Source organism: Pipistrellus hanaki (assembly GCF_964339955.1).
Source record: "Pipistrellus hanaki genome assembly, chromosome: 3".
In the NCBI taxonomy this organism is placed as follows: Eukaryota; Metazoa; Chordata; class Mammalia; order Chiroptera; family Vespertilionidae; genus Pipistrellus; species Pipistrellus hanaki.
In genome coordinates this window covers 78,498,278-78,516,567 of record NC_140505.1, presented here as the reverse complement: position 1 = coordinate 78,516,567, position 18,290 = coordinate 78,498,278, and the positions used below count along the sequence as shown (strand labels likewise).

At 39.4% G+C, this 18,290-nt stretch overlaps 1 protein-coding gene across 4 annotated transcripts in view; it reads right to left on the bottom strand.

Moving 5' to 3' along the window:
• The window catches only part of FNDC3A (fibronectin type III domain containing 3A), a 154,218-nt gene that overhangs the window by 117,470 nt on the left and 18,458 nt on the right, over window positions 1–18,290 (bottom strand). For all 4 annotated transcript variants that reach the window (XM_084879319.1, XM_084879320.1, XM_084879317.1 and 1 more), the window contains exon 2: window positions 2,394–2,530. In XM_084879319.1, coding sequence (XP_084735445.1) covers window positions 2,394–2,492 — 99 coding nt within the window. In that variant the 5' untranslated portion in view covers window positions 2,493–2,530. The remainder of the gene's footprint in view (window positions 1–2,393; window positions 2,531–18,290) is intronic.

Sequence of the window (18,290 nt, the reverse complement as noted above, 5' to 3'; positions counted from 1 at the left end):
CTCCACCAGGTGATTCTCATCATGAGAGAAGGTTGGGAAACACTGGCTTAGAGCATGTTAAAACTGCTGCAGAAAGTCAAGTCATAAAACAACAGAACCAATTACTGAATGAGATGCAGTGTGATCACCGGTAAGCATTCACTGAACATTGTTTATGAGCAGTGATTTGTGGATTTAAATATGTAAACTATAGCTGTAGATATGTAATATTTATTTATGTTGGCAAATTACTGTTTCTTCCAACATATGGCCTATTTGCCAAAATTTGTTAAAAATAACAGTGAACTAATAAAAAAAGAACCTGTTAATTTAATTAAAAGCAAACTTCGGTTAAAAGCATTGAAAAATTAATAGGGTGTTAATTTTCACATATTACATATGGACCAGAAATTTTGTCCATTAAATTCGAAGTCCATTAAATCAAGGCCCATAAAATCAAGGGTTTATTGATCCACCTATGCCACTAATGTCACCTGCTAGCATGGTGCCCCCAACATGATTTCAGGAGGGCATGTGGGCTTATTTTAGCCTACTGCCTTCCTTTTAACAGACTATACCAAGGATGTCAAACTCAAAGGCTAACATGGGTCAAATAAACAAAGTTTAAGTTTATGTGGGCTGCCAAAAAAATACAAAAGCTTCAATTTTCATAGAAAAGTAGATTTATTTCAATAGAGATATGCTGAATACAAAGGGCTGAAATAAATGAGTAATCATTAATATAAAATAGAACATTTAATAAAAATTAATATTTTTTACTTGAACATTAACTGACCAGACACTGAATAACTGTACAAATTAATAAGTGTAATGCAAATAAACCAATTTTTCTTATTCTCCAAAAGTGAAATATTTCCTGTTGCACACACCAAACAAGTTAGTCCAAGACTAATGATGTGGCAATCAGCTGCTAAAATATTCACTGCTAGTATTAGTGGAGAGAAAGAGTGCACCTGCGCAAAAGTTGAGTAAGGGAAATGAAAGCAACATTGTAGTTCATTCTTAATAAATATGTATAACAGGATATTGTAAAAATTAAGTTATGAAAATTTTATTAAAATGTTTTTTACATATCATTACATTGGCTGGGACACAAAAATATTCGTTATAGGCCACATGTGAACCCTTACACTGTGGCAACATCAATGTACAGTACTGTAATTAGCTGCTTAATAGATTATTTTATGCATTGGATTATCTAAACAACATGAAGCCAGTGACCTGCCTAAAACAACAATGACAACTGAAGACACCCCTGGAACCTCAAAGTAAATGAATATTTGTTATATTTATTATTTTTGCAGGAAAAAAAGAATTTTAACAGATTTAAATTTGACCATAAAGAGAATTAGTGAAATGAAGTTGCTGCTATAAGCTAATTAAACCCAGGATACACTTATCATGCCAAGTTTATTCAAAACAAAACAAAAAATTACAATTTAAACCACTCCTGCATTTTCAATAGCAAAGTTAACAAGGAAGCCTCCTATCTTGTAAGAAAATCATAATTGTCCACCAAGTTTGTAATATAACAATATATCACTAATTTTTCATAGTTTCCCAGGGAAGTAGTATGAGTAAAAGCTTTATGTGATGTTGAGCCTTTCATTTTATTTCATCTGCAAAATGGGTACAAGTATACCTGCTTCATAAGGTTGTTAAAAAAACTAAATAAGATCATAAAGGTCTTAGTACAATGTTTTATACATAGTGAGAACTCAAAATGTTCCTTCTCCTTCTCATTATTATTCTGCTGTTCTTAGTCTTTGTTTCCTCACTTACAATATTAAAATCCTTACATCTAGGGCTGTGCTATGAGAACTAAGCACATTGCTTGGTGAGTAAGAGGTACTTAATATTAACCCATCATTCCCATCCCTTTACAGAACTATACTTATAAAGCCATGGGTTTGTGGGGAAAAAACACAGCAGCTTTTCAAAAACTGTGTATTTCATTTTGGGAGGAGGGAGTGTGGACAGGAGTAGAAAGATAAAAGTTAATTATTATATAACACAGGCAGTATTTAATTATGTAATTAAATCACAACTTCAATGATTTTAAGTCATAATTTATAATAATAATGAAGATACAAGGTTAAACTTAATTAAAAAAACACTCAGAGACAACTACACTTTTTTTCTAAAGTAAAACAAAAAACTTTGTATACACACACATTATTTAAGCATGAATTACTATGACATTTTAGAAGTGACTTCAAAAACAGTCTCATTATTTCACTGTCTTATGAAACCAAAACATTTTAAACTGTAGTTTAAAACATGAATTAATAGGAACCCGCTATGGTGATATTTATTCTGTTTAAAATTTTGCATTCTTCTGAAAGAAATACATGTATACTAGACATAAGGAAATAAACATTTGTTTTCCTTACCTGTTGTGTTCCATCTGCACTTACAATAGGGGCAGACAGAAGAGAAATATCACTAGTTAAAATCTGAGATGTATCCAGTAGTGGTGGATGTTCTGCCATTTCAATAAGACATTAATATACCGGATAACTCTGCAACTCTGAAAAACAAAAATATATCGCATATGTATATTTCCTTAAAATATCCTATCTAATAAAGAGGGAATATGCTAATTGACCCTAACACCATCACAAAGATGGCAGCACCCACAGCCAATAGGAGGGAAAATGGTAACTGACTGCCCCCTTAAGATGGCGGCACCCACAGCAAATAAGGATGGAATATGCTAATTGACTGCCACACCCTCAAAGATGGCGGTGCCCAATCTCCTCAGACCAGCTGGAGCAGCAGGCAAGGAAAGGCTGGGCCCGCCCCCACTCCACGCTCCTGCCTCCAGAGTCCCCAGTCCCCTAAGCCCACAGCTGCCCAGGGCCAGCCTGAGGCGAAGGCAATCCTCGATGGCAGCTGCCCAGCTGCATAGGGCTACCCGAGGCTCAGGTAAACAGGGCCAGCTGAGGCTTGCGCTGCCGGCAGTGGCAGGAGAAGAGGTATGATGGGGTGTCGCCTTCCCCCGATCGCTGGGCTTCCTCCTGTCCCTGAGGGCTCCCAGACTATGAGAGGGGGCAGGCAGGGCTGAGGGACCCCCTCTCCAGTTCATGAATTTTCATGCACCAGGCCTCTAGTGTTAAAATATGATACATCCAAGATTTGTTTTCTTAGGTTATATATTTACTTTGTGAGTATGTTTATTAAACCTGGGGACAGTGAAATCAAAGAAGGGATTAAAATAGAAAAAACAACAGGGGAGTGTCTAGGTGGTGCTCTGATTTTGGTTCTCTAGAAATGTTATAGGAAAAAGTGAGCCATAGCGGGTTGCTATTAACTCAATGGAAAGTCAGATAAAGTGGTCTGAGAGAGCGGTTCAGGGGAGTAAGCCCAGGATGAACTGCTGCTGCCAGCTGCTCTCCTGGCTGCAAGTTTCTGGAGGAACCTTAGAGCACAGGAGAGAAAAGTAAAGATGCACACCTGAGGAGAAGGAAGGTATGATTATGCTTCAGAGAGAGCCTAAAGCTTTGTCTTATTCTTTAACCTAAAGAGAATGTCTTGTCAAAGGAAATCTTACAATATTCTGTTGACTACTTTTTAGTCAACAGATCATTTAAGGATACATTTCTTACAATTTAACCAACTCTCTGTCATTGCAGAAAATAAACTAAGATCTAATAAAGCCACTATATCAGCAACTTCTACTTAAAATCTATTTCTCTATCCCTTTCATCTCTATGCAGTATTTATTTAATTCACTTTACTAAACACTGGGATAGGCACTAAATGCAATGACTGAGTGAAGCAATTCCACCAGTTTTTGTTTGTTTGTTTGTTTGTTTGTTTGAACGAGGAAAGATGATTATGAAAACCCAATCCCTCTTCATCATCCTATCAGTCTCAAGAAAATACATAGGAATTAAGATTTTTCATTGATTCCTCAGACAGAGCAAAATGGCAGAAAAATTTGTCCAAGATTAGAATAAGATCCTTCAAGTCCTAACTTTTATGTTCTGACACTGGATTTCTATCATTCTGGTTTTATTTTTCTTTTCTAAATGATACCTACTTTACTATAAACCAAATAATTTCAGTGATAAAAGCACATACATGTAGAAATCCTTAACAAGAATGTCACTTGTATAAAAAGTAGAGGACCTGACATATGCAATATCAGTTTATCACATATGTCAACCAGAAAACATCAGCCAATGTTAGAATGAACACAATTGAGATCAATCATAAATTTTATTGAATCTATACTGAAAGGCAAAATAAACATTTTTGGATGCTTGCAGCATTCCACAATTCAATAATTATTTTAAAATAATTTATAGTATTATGGATGTCCTTATTTCCCCACATCTTTAATCCCCTATTTCTTTCCCCCGTCCCACCCCAGACCTTCACATTATTGTCTGTGTCCATGGGTTATGCATATATGTTCTTTGGTTGATTTCTTCCAGTCCCCCAACCGCCTCCCTTCTGAGATCTGCCAATCTGTTCCACGTACCCATACCTCTGGTCCTATTTTGTAATTTTATTTTATTCACTAGAGGCCTGAATTTTGTGCACGGGGGCAGGGGTGGGGTTGTCCCTCAGCCCAGCCTTGCACCCTCTCGAATCTGGGACCCCTCGAGTAATGTCCGACTGCCCGTTTAGGCTCGATCCCACTGGCATCGGGCCTACATGGGCAGTGGGACATCCCTCTCACAATCCAGGACTGCTGGCTCCCAACTGCTCGCCTGCCTGCCTTCCTGATTGGCCCTAACCACTCCCATGCCAGCCTGATTGATGTCTAACTGCTCCCCTGCCAGCTTGTTTGCCCCCAACTTTCCTCCTCGGCAGGTCTGGTCACCCCTACCTGCACTCCCCTGCAGGGTTGATCGTCTTCAACTGCCCTCTCTTGCAGGCCTGATCCCTCTCAACTGCCCTCCCCTACTTGCCTGACCACCCGCAACTGCCCTTCCTTGCAGGCCTGTTCCCTCCCAACTGCCCTCCCCTGCTGGCCATCTTGTGTCCACATTGGGACAGGAGCTTTGACCACATGGGGGCAATCATATTGTGTGTTGTAGTGATTCTCAATCTGCATATTACTCTTTTATTAGATAGAGGCCTGGTGCACGGGTGGGGGCCAGCTGGTTTACCCTGAAGGGTGTCCCGGATCCGGGTGGGGGTTCCCTTGGAACATGAGAGGGCCTGAATGAGAGGCCTGTGGTGGTTTACAGGCCGACCATGCCCACAGCGACCCAAGCGGAGGCCCTTGCATCTGGAATTTATTTACCTTCTACAATTGAAACTTTGTCGCCTGGAGTGGAGCCAAGCCTCCTGCTCCCTCAGTGGGGCAGCCGTTTCTGTTTGGATTTGTTTACCTTTTATAATTGAAACTTTGTAGCCTTGAGTGGAGGCTTAGGCCGGCAAGGGCAGGAGGAAAGCTTGGCTTCCTCCGTTGCCGGGGAAATGCCTCCCTCCTGCTCTCTGTGACGATAGCCATCTTGGTTGGGTTTATTTGCATACTTGCTCTGATTGGCTTATGGGTGTGACTTTTGGAGTGGAGTGATGGTAAATTTGCACATTACTCTTTTATTAGGTAGGATTATATTCCACATATAAGTAAGATCATGTGATACTTGTCTTTCTCAGACTAGATTATTTCACTTAATGTAATATTTTCCAGGTCCCTCCATGTGTTGCAAAGGGTAAGAGTTTCTTCTTATCACAGCTGCATAGCATTCCTCTTTGTAAATGTATCAAAGCTTTTTCATCCACTCATCTACCAATGGGCAAGTGGGTTGTTTCTAGATCTCAGGTATTATAAATTGTGCTGCTTATGTACATCAGGGTGCACATATTCTTTCTAATTAGTGTTTCGTGTTTCTTAGGATATATTCCTAGAAGTGAGATCACTGGGTCAAATGGCAGTCCCATATTTAATTTGAGGAAACTTCATGTGGGTTTTCCATAAAGGCTGCACCAGTCTGCATTTCCACTAACAATGTACGTATACTAGAGTTCCCTTTTCTCCACATCATCACCAGCACTTGTCATTTGTTGATTTGTGAATGGTAGCCATTTTAACAGGTGTGATGTGATACCTCATTGTCATTTTAATTTGCACCTCTCTGATGATTAGTGATATTAAACATTTTTTATGTCTCTTGGCCATTTGTTTGTCCACTTTGGAGAAGTGTCTAGTTAAGTCCTTGGCCCATTTTTAAATTTGTTTGCCTTTTGTTAAGTTTTATGAGTTCCTTATACATTTTGGAAGCTAACCCTTTATCAGATGTATCATTAGCAAATAAGTTCTCCCATACAGTGGGCTCCTTTTTCATTTTGTTGGTTTCTTTTGCTGTGCAGAAACTTTTTTATTTTGATGTAGTCTCACCTTGTTTATTTTCACTTTTGTTTCCCTTGCCCTAAGAGATTATGGGCAAATATATTGCTATGAGATTTTGCTGCCTATGGTTTCTTCTAAGATTTTTATGGTATCACCAAGATTTCTTTTTAAATCCATTTTGAGATTATTCTTATACATGGTGTAAGTTGGTGATCTAGTTTCATTTTTTTGCATGTATTCATCCAGTTTTCCCAACACCATTTATTAAAGAGATTGAACTGACTTTATTGTATGCTTTTGCCTCCTTTGTCAAATATTAATTGACCGTAATAAGTTGGATAAATTTCTGGATTCTCTAGTTCCAATGGCTAGTTCCATTGATTCTCTGCTCTGTTCCATTGATCAATATGCCAGTACCAGGGTGTTTTGATTACAGTGGCTTTGCAGTATAACTTGATATCTGATATTATGATTCTTCCAACTTCATTCTTCTTTTTCAAAGTTGCTGTGGTTGCTTTTTTTGTTCCATATAAATTTTTGGATTATTTGTTCAAGATCTATGAAATATGCCATTGGTATTTTAACAGAGATTACACTGAATCTATGGATTGTTTTGGGTTGTGTAAACATTTTAATGATGTTAATTCTTCTAATCCATGAACATGGTTTATGCTTCCAATTCAAATTTGTGTTTATCGTCAGAAGATAATATTTGTATCCTCCTCTATTTCTTTTTTCAGTGTCTTGTAGTTTTCCAAGTACATGTCTTTGTCCTCCTGGGTTAGGAATAAACTTATTTTATTTAATGCAATGGTAAGTGGGATTTTGTTGTTAATCCTCACCCCAGTATATTTTTCCCACTAATTTTCTCAAGAGAATGGTATAGAGAGGAGTGGGGAAGAGAGAGAAAAACACATCCATGTGAGAGACATGTGGTTGCCTCATACACACCCCCACTGTTGCCAGGAATCGAGCAGGCAACCCAGGTACATGCCCTTGATTAGGAATCAACCCTGAGACCCTTTGGCTTGAGGGCCTACACTCTCACCACTGAGTAACACCAGCCAAGACAATGGGATTGTTGTTTTTTGTTTGTTTCTCTTTCTGAGACGTCATTATTGGTATATAAAAATGCCATCAATTTTTGGATGTTAATTTTGTTTTCTGCTAGTTTGCCAAAATCATTTATTAATTACTTTTTGATAGTCTTTAGGGCAGGGGTCCTCAAACTTTTTAAAGTGGGGGCCAGATCACGGTCCCTCAGAGAGCTGGAGGGCCGGACTATATGAACTACTAATTCCTACTGTAACACCTCGGCTGCGCTCACTGCCCAAAAAACCTGGTGGGCCGGATCAGACTCCTCTGCGGGCCGCATGTGGCCCGCGGGCCGTAGTTTGAAGACCCCTGAACTAGAGGCCCAGTGCATGAATATTGTTCACAGAGGGTGGGGGGGTTGTTCGGTTGATTTGCATATTTCATTTTTATTATTATAGATATTCGATATATGAAAGCAACCCAAGTGTCCATCAATAGATAAGGAAGAATTGCATATGTACAATGGAATATGATTCAGTCACAAAAAAAGAATATCTTGCCATCTGCAGAATCTAAAAACAAAATAATTGTACAGGTAGAACAGAAACAGATTTATAGATACAGAGAACATTTTGACAGTTGCCAGATGGTAGGGGGGTTCTGGGTATAGGTAAAAAAGAGGAAGGGAATTAGATGTACAGGTTGGTAGTAATAGAATAGTCATGGAGATGTAAAGTATGGCATAGTGAATATAGTTAATAAGACTGTATTAACTATATTTGATGTCAGATGGGTACTAGACTTATCAGGTTTATCACTTCATAAGTTATATAAATCATGGGTTTGTATACCTGAACTAATATAATATTGTGTGTCAAGTGCAATTTAAAAACCAAAAAATATGTATTTTAGAAAATTGAGATTAGTGAGATCAAATTTTAATATCCAATTAAAATTTGATTAGAAAATTTTGAATAGCCAGTTGCTAAGATAAATAAATGCAGTGACAATGTATTAACACAATAGTCTTCCACAGTTACCCATAATTATGAGGATATTAAATTTTCATTATTTTGTCTAAGAGCACATCTGGGTACATTTCTTTCACTTGCACAAAAATTTTAAAAATAGCTACATGAAGATTATATTTTATATCATGAAAAGTCTTAAACTTACAAGAAAGCTGAAATACTTAAACAGTGAATATCATATGCTAGAAATCTAGATTCTAAAATTAACATTTTCCTTTATCACATGCATCTCTTTTTTTATTTTCATTTTATAATTTTTAATTTTATTTTTTTAAATAAATTTTTATTGTTCTTATTATTACAAATGTTCCTCCCCCCCCCCCCATTGCTCTCCTCCACCAGGTTCCCAACCCACCCTCTGCCCTTTCCCCATCCCCTATTGTCCTCATCCATAGGTGCACAGTTTATGTTCAGTCTCTTCACACATCCCCCTCTCCCCTTTTCCCCAAGAATCGTCAGTTCACTCCCCTTCCATACCTCTGATTCTATTATATTCAACAGTTAATATTGTTCATCAGATATATTCTTTTTAAATTTCCTTGGTTTTTAGATTCACTTGTTGATAGTTATGTATTTGTTGTTCATAATTTTTATCTTTATTTACTTTCTCTTCTGAAAGAACCCCCTTCAGCAATTCATATAATTCTGGTTTGGTGGTAATGAACTCCTTTAGCTTTTTTTTTTTTTTATTAGTGAAGCTCTTTATCTGACCTTCGATTCTGAGTGATAGCTTTGCTGGATAGATTATCTTTGGCTGTAGGTTATTACTATTCATCACCTTGAATATTTCTTGCCATTCCCGTCTGGCCTGCATGGTTTCTGTTGAGAAATCAGCTGACAATCGTATAGGTGCTCCTTTATAGGTAACTACCTGCTTTGCTCTTGCTGCTTTTAATATTCTCTCTTTGTCTTTTGCTCTTGGAATTTTAATTATGATTTGTCTTGGTGTGGTCCTCTTTGGATTCCTTTTGTTTGGAGTTCTGTACACTTCCTGGACTTGTAAGTCTAATTCTTTCACCAGGTGGGGGGAGTTTTCTGACACTATTTCTTTCAGTATGTTTTTGATATCTTGCTCTCTCTCATCTTCTGGGACCCCCATAATTCTGATGTTGGTTCGCTTGAAGTTGTCCCAGAGGTTTCTTACATTATCTTCAATTTTCTGGATTCTTTGCCGTCTTGCTTCTGCGGAGGAGTGTCTTCTGGCTCTTTATGTTCCAAATCTTTGACTTGATTCTTGCGATCTTCCATTCTGTTTTTTGGACTCTGTATAATATTATTTCAGACAATGTATTCTTTATTTCTTGTTGATCCCTTATCACTTCTTGTTGATTCCTTATTAATTCTAGTTGATCCCTTTTCATATCCTCATAGGTCTTATCGATCTTTTCTAAGAAATTCTTGAAAAACCTTATAAGTGTAGATTTGAACTCTATATCCAGTAGCTTTTTGTCCTCCATTTCTTTCGTTTGTGATCTATTTCCTTGTCTCGGCATTTTCGCAGCTTCCCTGATGGGGTGGGGTTTCAGGGTGGAGCCTACAGCCTTGGCTTCCGTCAGCCCTGCCCTATGCTGATTTCTGAGTCTCAGAAATCCCCAGGGTCCTTCAATACTCGTTGCAAGCGCCTCTGAGAGAAAGGTTCCCTCAATTTTCACCTGCTACCAAACAGTCTAGGCTCTCCCCCAATGAGCCCGGAATTGGCGTTCAGTTCAGTTGGAAGTGGAGTTGGAGGTGGCTTTCAGAGCAGTCTGGAGCCCGTCTCCTTCCCGCCAGGGCAATCCTTCGGCACAGACAACCGTCCCTTCTCTGCGTGCAATGTGCGCGCCTCCGGGACCTCCTTTTGCTGCTCCCCCAGGTTTCCTCCTTACAGCCCAGCTCCCTCTGTTTGAGCCTGGGTCCCCGGGGTCTGGCCTAGAACTGGGGTTCAGAGCAGTCGGAACTGGGGCCCAGCAGAGTCAGAGCTTTTATCTCCTTCCCGCTAGGGAATGCCAGCCAGGCACTCAGCCTCCCTCCTCTCTGGCTCTGTCCTCTCCACGCGTGCCGCGTGTCTCCGTACCTTAGGCTTTTACGGCTCCTCTGCTCTTCCTTCTGGTTTTCTCCTTGCTTCTCGTTGTAGAATTTCCAGTCAGTTGACTTTCCTGTAGTTCTGGGTAATGTCCATTTTATATTTTAGTTGTATTTTATTGAAATTGTTGTGTGTGGGCTGCAGCTAGGTGTTTACCAGTGCAGCCATCTTGGATTCTCATTCCACATGCATTTCTTTATCCATCTCTTTTAAAAAATGCATTTCAAAGTTGTAGACATAGTACACATCATCCCTAAACAGACCAAACTTCATGAACTACTATTCAATATTTGTACAGACCTTTGATAAAGGCATAATTAGCATATGAGGAAGTATTCAAACCTTAAGTTCGCCATTATGTGACATTTCTTGTAACAAATTCTACCACTATCAATATCTAAGTATCTGAAATCCCACTGTTATTCTCAGACCATAGTTTTAAAACTTTGGCATGTATCAGAATCACCATAGGGCTTATTAAAACACATACTGTTGGGATCCACACCTTGAGTTTCTGAGTCACCCTTATATAATAAAAGCTTAAAATGCAAACCGACCAAAAGGCAGAACGACTAGTTGCTATGACAAGCACTGACCACCAGGGGGCATACACTCAAGGCAGGAGTTGCGCCCAGCCCACAGGCCCCAGGCCAGCTAAGGTTGGTGCCAACGAGGGGCCCCCCCATCACCCCACACATCAGCCCTGTTTGTCAGCCAGGCCTACGGATCCTACCCGGCACAAATTTTGTTCATCAGGCCTCTAGTTCCTAATAAGTTCCCAGGTGAAGCTGATGCTACTAGACCTATGAGCATACAAATGTAAGATTAAACAAACCTGGACATAAGTATTAAGTGTTAATGATGTCAAGTTGATAACACGGGAAGGTATACTTCATTTCTGAAGGCCCCATCCCATACATGAATACATTCCTGTTCTTCAACTATAAATAGGCAAAATACAGTTTCCTTAAGGAGAAGAAAGTGTTTACAAAGTAGTCCAGTTTAATGAGTCTTCAAAATTGCCCTTGGATATTTCATCCAAATCAATATACTATGAGCCAAATCAATTTTCCTCTCAGATTGAAGGTACTACTTCCTATAGGTTTAAGAAAAAAATAAAACTTTGAAATGTTTTTGGGAAATGGCAGAGAAGTGAGTTAACTTTATTAAATGAACATGTATCAGCAAATACAGAACAGCAACTACTCTAGATTTTTAAAATAGCTTTACTGAGGTATAATTGACATATATCAAAGAACATGTTTAAAGTGTACAACTTGATAAATGTTGACACGTGAGTAAACTCCATTACTACATTATAACACCATTACTACAATCAAGATAATAAACCTACCCATCAACCCCCAATTTTTTTATTTGTAATCCCAAGTTTTCATTTCAGTAACTAATGTTACACATGAAAATGTGTTTATTTCCACCCTATAGCTTTTTGGTTGGTTCAACACTTTGGCCCATTTTGTTACTGAGTAATTTTGCTTTCTTATTACTCAGGTTTGATAGTGTTTTATAGTCTAGATATCAGTCCTTTATCAAGGTAAGTGGTTTACAAAGATTTTCTCCCAGTTGTTTGAGTATTCTCTTAACACAGATAAGAGCACAAGTTTTAATTATGAAAAGCCCACCTTATCAATTTGTTATTTTATGTTGTTTTTGGTGCTGAATCTAAAGAGATCTTTGCCCAACCTTAGCTCCTTTGGATCAATCAGCCTGCGAACTGAAGGATCCCAGGTTCCATTCCATTCAAGGGCACATGCCCCAGTTGTGGGCTTGATGCCGAGCAGGGGGTATGCAAGAGGCAGCCAATCAATGAGACTCTCTCATAACTGATGATTCTCTTTCCTCTCCCTTCCTCTCTGAAAACAAAAATATATTTTAAAAAATAAAAATAAATAAAAAATAGAGATCTTGGCCTAATACAAGTCACAAAAATTTTCTTCTGTTTTATTCATGAAATTTTATTCTTTTAGGTTTTACATTCTACTTGTTCTATCAGTTATATAGAGAGGGATATTTTAATCTGCTAAAATTGCATATTATTGCTCTTTGCAATTCTATTATGTAATTTGACTCTTTTATTAGATGCATAAAAATTTAGGATTATGTCCTGATGAATTAATCCCATTATCATCATGAAATGAACCTCTTTATCTCTGATATTATCTTTGCTGTGAAATCTAACTTCTGAATTAATATAATAACTCCAACTTTCTTCTGCATACTGTTAGCACAGTAAATATATTCTTTTTTAAACTGATTCTTTTTTTAGAGAGACAGAGAGACGAAGAGAAATATCTACCAGGTGTACCAGCTAATAATGCGGATTTTGTAATAAAAGAAAACACGAAAATTTCAGGAGAAACATCAAAGTGCTTTATTCAAAGTAATGTCCATCACTAACTACACATTTCTCCCATCTTTCAGGTAATTTGTGGATACCATCCCAATAGAACTTTTCTTGTTTTGAGGCAAACCATTCAGAGACCCAATTTTCAACTTCTTTTTACATTTTGAAGTGCTGCTCAGAAAGTGCATGTGCCAGAACAAGTGGTAATCTGAAGGAGCAAGGCCTGGTGAATACAGTGGGTGGGTTAATATTTCTCAGGGAAGATCTTTTAATGTTTCTTTAACTTGTTTTGAAGTGTGTGATGGTGAGTCATCAGGAAGTAAAATTGCTTTGCCATGTCTTCTGGCACATTCTGATCATTTCACGATCAAAGCATGATTCAAATTGATTATTTCTTGTCAGTAGTGATCTGTATTAACTTTTTCACCTGGTTTTAGAAGCTCATAATACACCATACCTTCATGATCCCACCAAACACAGAGCATTGTCTGCTTTCCGAAGCAATTGGTTTTGCAGTCGATGTTGATGGTTGACCTGGAACAAACCCATGATTTTGTGTGTTTGGGATTCTCAAAATAAATCCACTTTTCATTGACAGTCAAAATTCAATGCAAAAAAGACTTTCTTTCATGCTGTTGAAGCTACATTTTACTGATGACTTTTCGGTTTTCCATTTATATTTCAGTTTTCCATTTGTCTTTCGATCAGTTCATTTCCTTCCTTCAAAATATTTCCCATTTCTTGTAAACAATCAGAAATTGTATACTGAGCATCGTTTAATCTTTCTGCAAGTTGCTTTTGAGTTTGACATGCATCTTCATCCAATAATGCTTGTATTGTTGGTCTTCAAACTTCTTTGGTTGACCTGGACGTTCTTTGTCTTTCACATCAAAATCATCACTTTGAAAGTATTTAAACCACCATTCACAATTATCTTGAGATGGAGCATGTTCATCATAAGCTTCCTGAAGTATATGTTAACTTTTCCTTCAAAATAATGAATTAAAACTTCCTGCAAATGCTCTTTTCTTGGCATAAAATTCAACATTTTTAAGCATAAAAATATCTTTGTTAACACCTTCAGAAAATTTGACATATGAAGTTTTGAAGCTTGCTGTCAATACAACAAAATAGCATACATATCAAATCGCATATATATCAACATATGTGTAACTTCATTTATTAAAAAAAATCCAAATTATTAACCAGTACACCTGATATGTTAGAACAAATGCAATCGATGGGCTGCTTCCTGCATACTCCCCTCCAGGAATTGAGCCTGCAACCTGGTATGTGTCCTGACCAGGAATTGAACAAGCAACCTTTTTGGTGCAAAGGACAATTCCCAACCGAGCCACACCAGGCAGGTCAGCATAGTAAACTCTTTCAAACATTTTACTTTTAATAGATACGTGTATTTATATTTAAAGTGGCACTCTTGTGATATACTTGGTTTCTAATTTTTTTTTAATTGGAAACAATAATCTCTGCCTTTTAATCTGTATTTATAGCATTTATATATAATGTGATTATTGATACGATTGGGTTTTAATCTACCATCCTAGTTGTCTTCTTTTTGTGCTATGAGTTCTTCATTCCCTTTACACTTTTGTTTTGTCTTGGATAATTTCTTATAATGTCATTTTATCTCTCTTGTCATATAAAGTATAATTTTTTGTTTTGTTACTTTAGTGGTTGCTCTAGGGTTTATGATATACATGTTAAACTTATTACAGTCTAACTTTTCATGATTTAATTTATTACCACATTAGAGGCCTGGAGTACAAAATTCGTGCACTGGGGGGAGGTGGTGTCCCTCAGTCTGGCCAGCACCCTCTCCAATCTGGATCCCTCTTGCAATCCAGGACCACTGCTCCTAACCTCTCTCCTGCCTGCCTGCCTGCAGCCCCCAACTGCACCCCCTGTTGGCCTGGTCACATCCAACGGCCCTCCCCTGCAGGCCTGGTTGCCCCCAAATGCCCTCCCCTGCCAGCCTGTTCGCCCCCTAACTGCCTCTGCCTCGGCCCCCACCACCATGGCTTTGTCCAGAAGGAAGTTGGATGTCCAGAGATGACTGGTTGACCAGGTCTAATTAGCATATTACCCTTTTATTAGTATAGATTATATAGGATAGGATTGCTTAAATGAGGGGGAGCCTTTTTCAGCAGGAGGGGATGCTATTGGCAGACAAAAATACATAATTCCTGTATCTGGACTGATAGCCAGCCATATGCACTATACTGCCAAATCAGTCATTAAAAAAATTGAACTGCTTTCTTGTACCTTGACCAAATAGCTGTTGCTCTAAAACCCCTTCTCAGCTGCCACCGTAGGTTCTGCCTTTGCAGTTCACTCAGATTAGGTTCTGATTGGTCAGTTTCTATGCCAGTCAGTCAAAAGCTCCACTTCCTAGGCAGCAGTTGGCTCCTCTGGGAAATTCAGAATGGCCTCGCTTTCACTTTGGCACCAGCCCTTCAGTCACGCCCCCATTTCACTACCAGGTGTATCTCTGGCCCCTCTGAGAAGCGGCACTTCAGGTCTGTGTTGGTGGCAATTTTGAATTCTCATCCCTGACCTAACTTTCTTACAGCGCAAGCTCCATGAAGGTAAGCATTTGTCTCGTTCATTCTTAGTTCACTCATAGACTTTACCTGTGACTATGCATCTATGCTAGCACCGCATGGTGACCAGTTGAACAGTAGTTTTGGTCGTCACGGTCACTGCCTTTTTATATACATAGATAAGTAGCATAAGTTTATCTTATATTACTGCAGGCATAAATAACAGAAAAACCTTACAATAATATGCCTGCATTTTATCCTCCTCCTTGCACAATTATTATATAGTAGTGGCCCGGTGCACAAAATTCATACATGTGGGGGCTGATCCCTCAGCCTGGCCTGCACCCTGTGGCAATCTAGGACCCCTTGAGGGATGTCCGACTGCCGGTTTAGGCCCAATCCAAACCGGCAGTCAGGACATCCCTCTTGCAATCCGGGACCACTGGCTCCTAAATGCTCACCTACCTGCCTGTCTAATCACCTCTTACCATTCAACTGCCTGCCTGATCGCCCCTAACCACTCACCTGCCTGCCTGATTGCCCCTAACCACTAGCCTGCTTGCCTGATCACCCCAACTGCTCACCTACCTGCCTGATCACCCCTAACCACTCACCTGACTGCCTGGTCACCCCTAACTGCTTTCCTGCCTGCTTGATCAGCCCTAACCACTCTGTCTGCCTGCCTGATCGCCCCTAACTGCTCGCCCACTGTCACTACCTCGGTCTCTGTCACCATGGATTCATCTGGAAGGATGTCTGGAATGACGTCTGGAAGGTCGTTCAACTGTCCTGTCTAATTAGCATATTATACTTTAATTATAGAATAGAAGCTCGATGCACAAAGTTTGTGCACTTGGGGGGTTGTTCCCTCAGCCCAGCCTATGTCCTCTCGCAGTCTGGGAGACCTTAGGAGAGGTCTGATTGACAGCTTAGGCCTAGAGGATGTAGGTCTAAGCTGGCAGTCAGCCTTAGCGCTGCTGCAGAGGCAGAAGAGGCTCCTGCCACTGCTGCTGCGCTTGCCAGCCATGAGCCCAACTTCTGGCTGAGTGGTGCTTGCCCTGTGGGAGCACACTGACAACGAGGGGGTAGCTCCTGCTTTTAGCGTCTGCCCTCGGTGATCAGTGTGCATCATAGCAACAGTCTTTCCACCATTTGGTCTATTTGCATATTAGCCTTTTATTACATAGGATGTTAACTTACATGTCATAAACCCTGAAACCGTTATCATTTTAAAAATAGTCAATTGTCTTATAAAGATATCTAAATAGAACCTTATATACTTACCCATATAGTTACCATTTCCAATGTTCTATAGGTCCTTTCTATAGGTCCAGCAGGTATTCATATGGTTTAAGATTTCTTTTGCTTAAGGACTTCATATAAATTCAGTGTTAGCAAGGACTGAAGGCAATTAATTCTTTCAGCTTTGGTATGTTTGAAAAATCTTTCTTTTGTGTTTGTTCTTGAAAGATAATTTTACTGAGTAAATAATCCTGGACAGTTAAAAATTTTAAAAAATATTTCAATTATAGTTGACATTGAATATTATATAGGTTCAAGTTCTTAGCATAGGGGTTAGACATTTATAACTTACAAAGTGATCCTTCCAATATGGTGGATGAAAAAGGTGAAGATCCATCTGATACCATACATATTTATTACAATACTATAGGCTCGATGCACTACAACTGTGCACTCGGGAAGGAGGAGGGGGGGTCCCTCAGCTTAGCCTGCACACTTTAGCAGTCTAGGAGTCCTTGGGGGATGTCCAACTGACAGCTTATGCCTACTCCCCACCACCACTGCTGCTCTTGCCAGCTGTCAGCCCAGCTTGTGGCTGAGCGGCACTTCCCTTATGGCAGTGCACTGACCACCAGAGGGTAGCTCCTATGTTGAGTGTCTGCCCTGTAGTGTCAGTGTGTATCATAGCAACCAGTCGTTCTGCCGTGTGGTTGATTTGCATATTACCCTTTTATTATATAGGACTAGAGGCCCAATGCATGAAGATTCGTGCAAGAATGGGCTTTCCCACTCCTGGCTGCCGGCACTGCCTACAGTTTGGCCAGAGCCGCCTTTTCACCCCTGCTTGGAGCTGCCTTTCCACCCTCCCATGCTGCCCAGAGGCCCGGAGCGGCTGGGGTGGTGCGCAACGCCTGCATAGTAGCCATGGCGTCCTGCCCCACCCAGGGCCGCTTGGCGCCTGCATATGCAAATTAACCCACCATCTTTGTTGGGTTAATTTGCATACTTACTCCTGATTGGCAGGTGGGCGTCGCAAAGGTATATTCAATTTGCATCTTACTCTTTTGTTAGTGTAGTTAGGATTATCTACATTATCCTCAGCTGTACTGGGCATCTCAGTGATTTGTTCTCTGCCCATTCATACTCCTTAATCCCTTCACCTTTTTCACCCACCCCACAAGCACTCTCCTACTTGATAACCATCAGTTTGTTCTCTATATCTGTAAGTTTATTTCTGTTGTATTTGTTCATTTGTTTTCAGATTCCAGATTTCAGTGAAATCATGAGGGTGCCTGTCATTATCTGCCTTATTTTACTTAACATAATAATGGATCGTCAAGATTCATCTATGCTGTTATAAATGGTGATTTCATTCTTTTCTGTGGCTGAATATCATCCCATTGTGTATATATATGTACCTCTTCTACCTTACGACTGCTGTCTTAAACTATCTTTTTTCTTTTTCTTTTTGCTGTTCTGATAGGGTATTTTCTGCTACCTTATCTTTCAAATCCCCAATTAGATCTTCTGCTTTATATAATCTTCTGTTGATTTCATGTAATGTATTCTTCATTTTTGACTGGTTCTTTTTATGGTTTCTATGTGTGTGTTTTTTGGTTGATTGGTTTTTAGAGGGAGGGAGAGAAACATCAATTTGTTGTTCCAACTATTTATGCGTTCA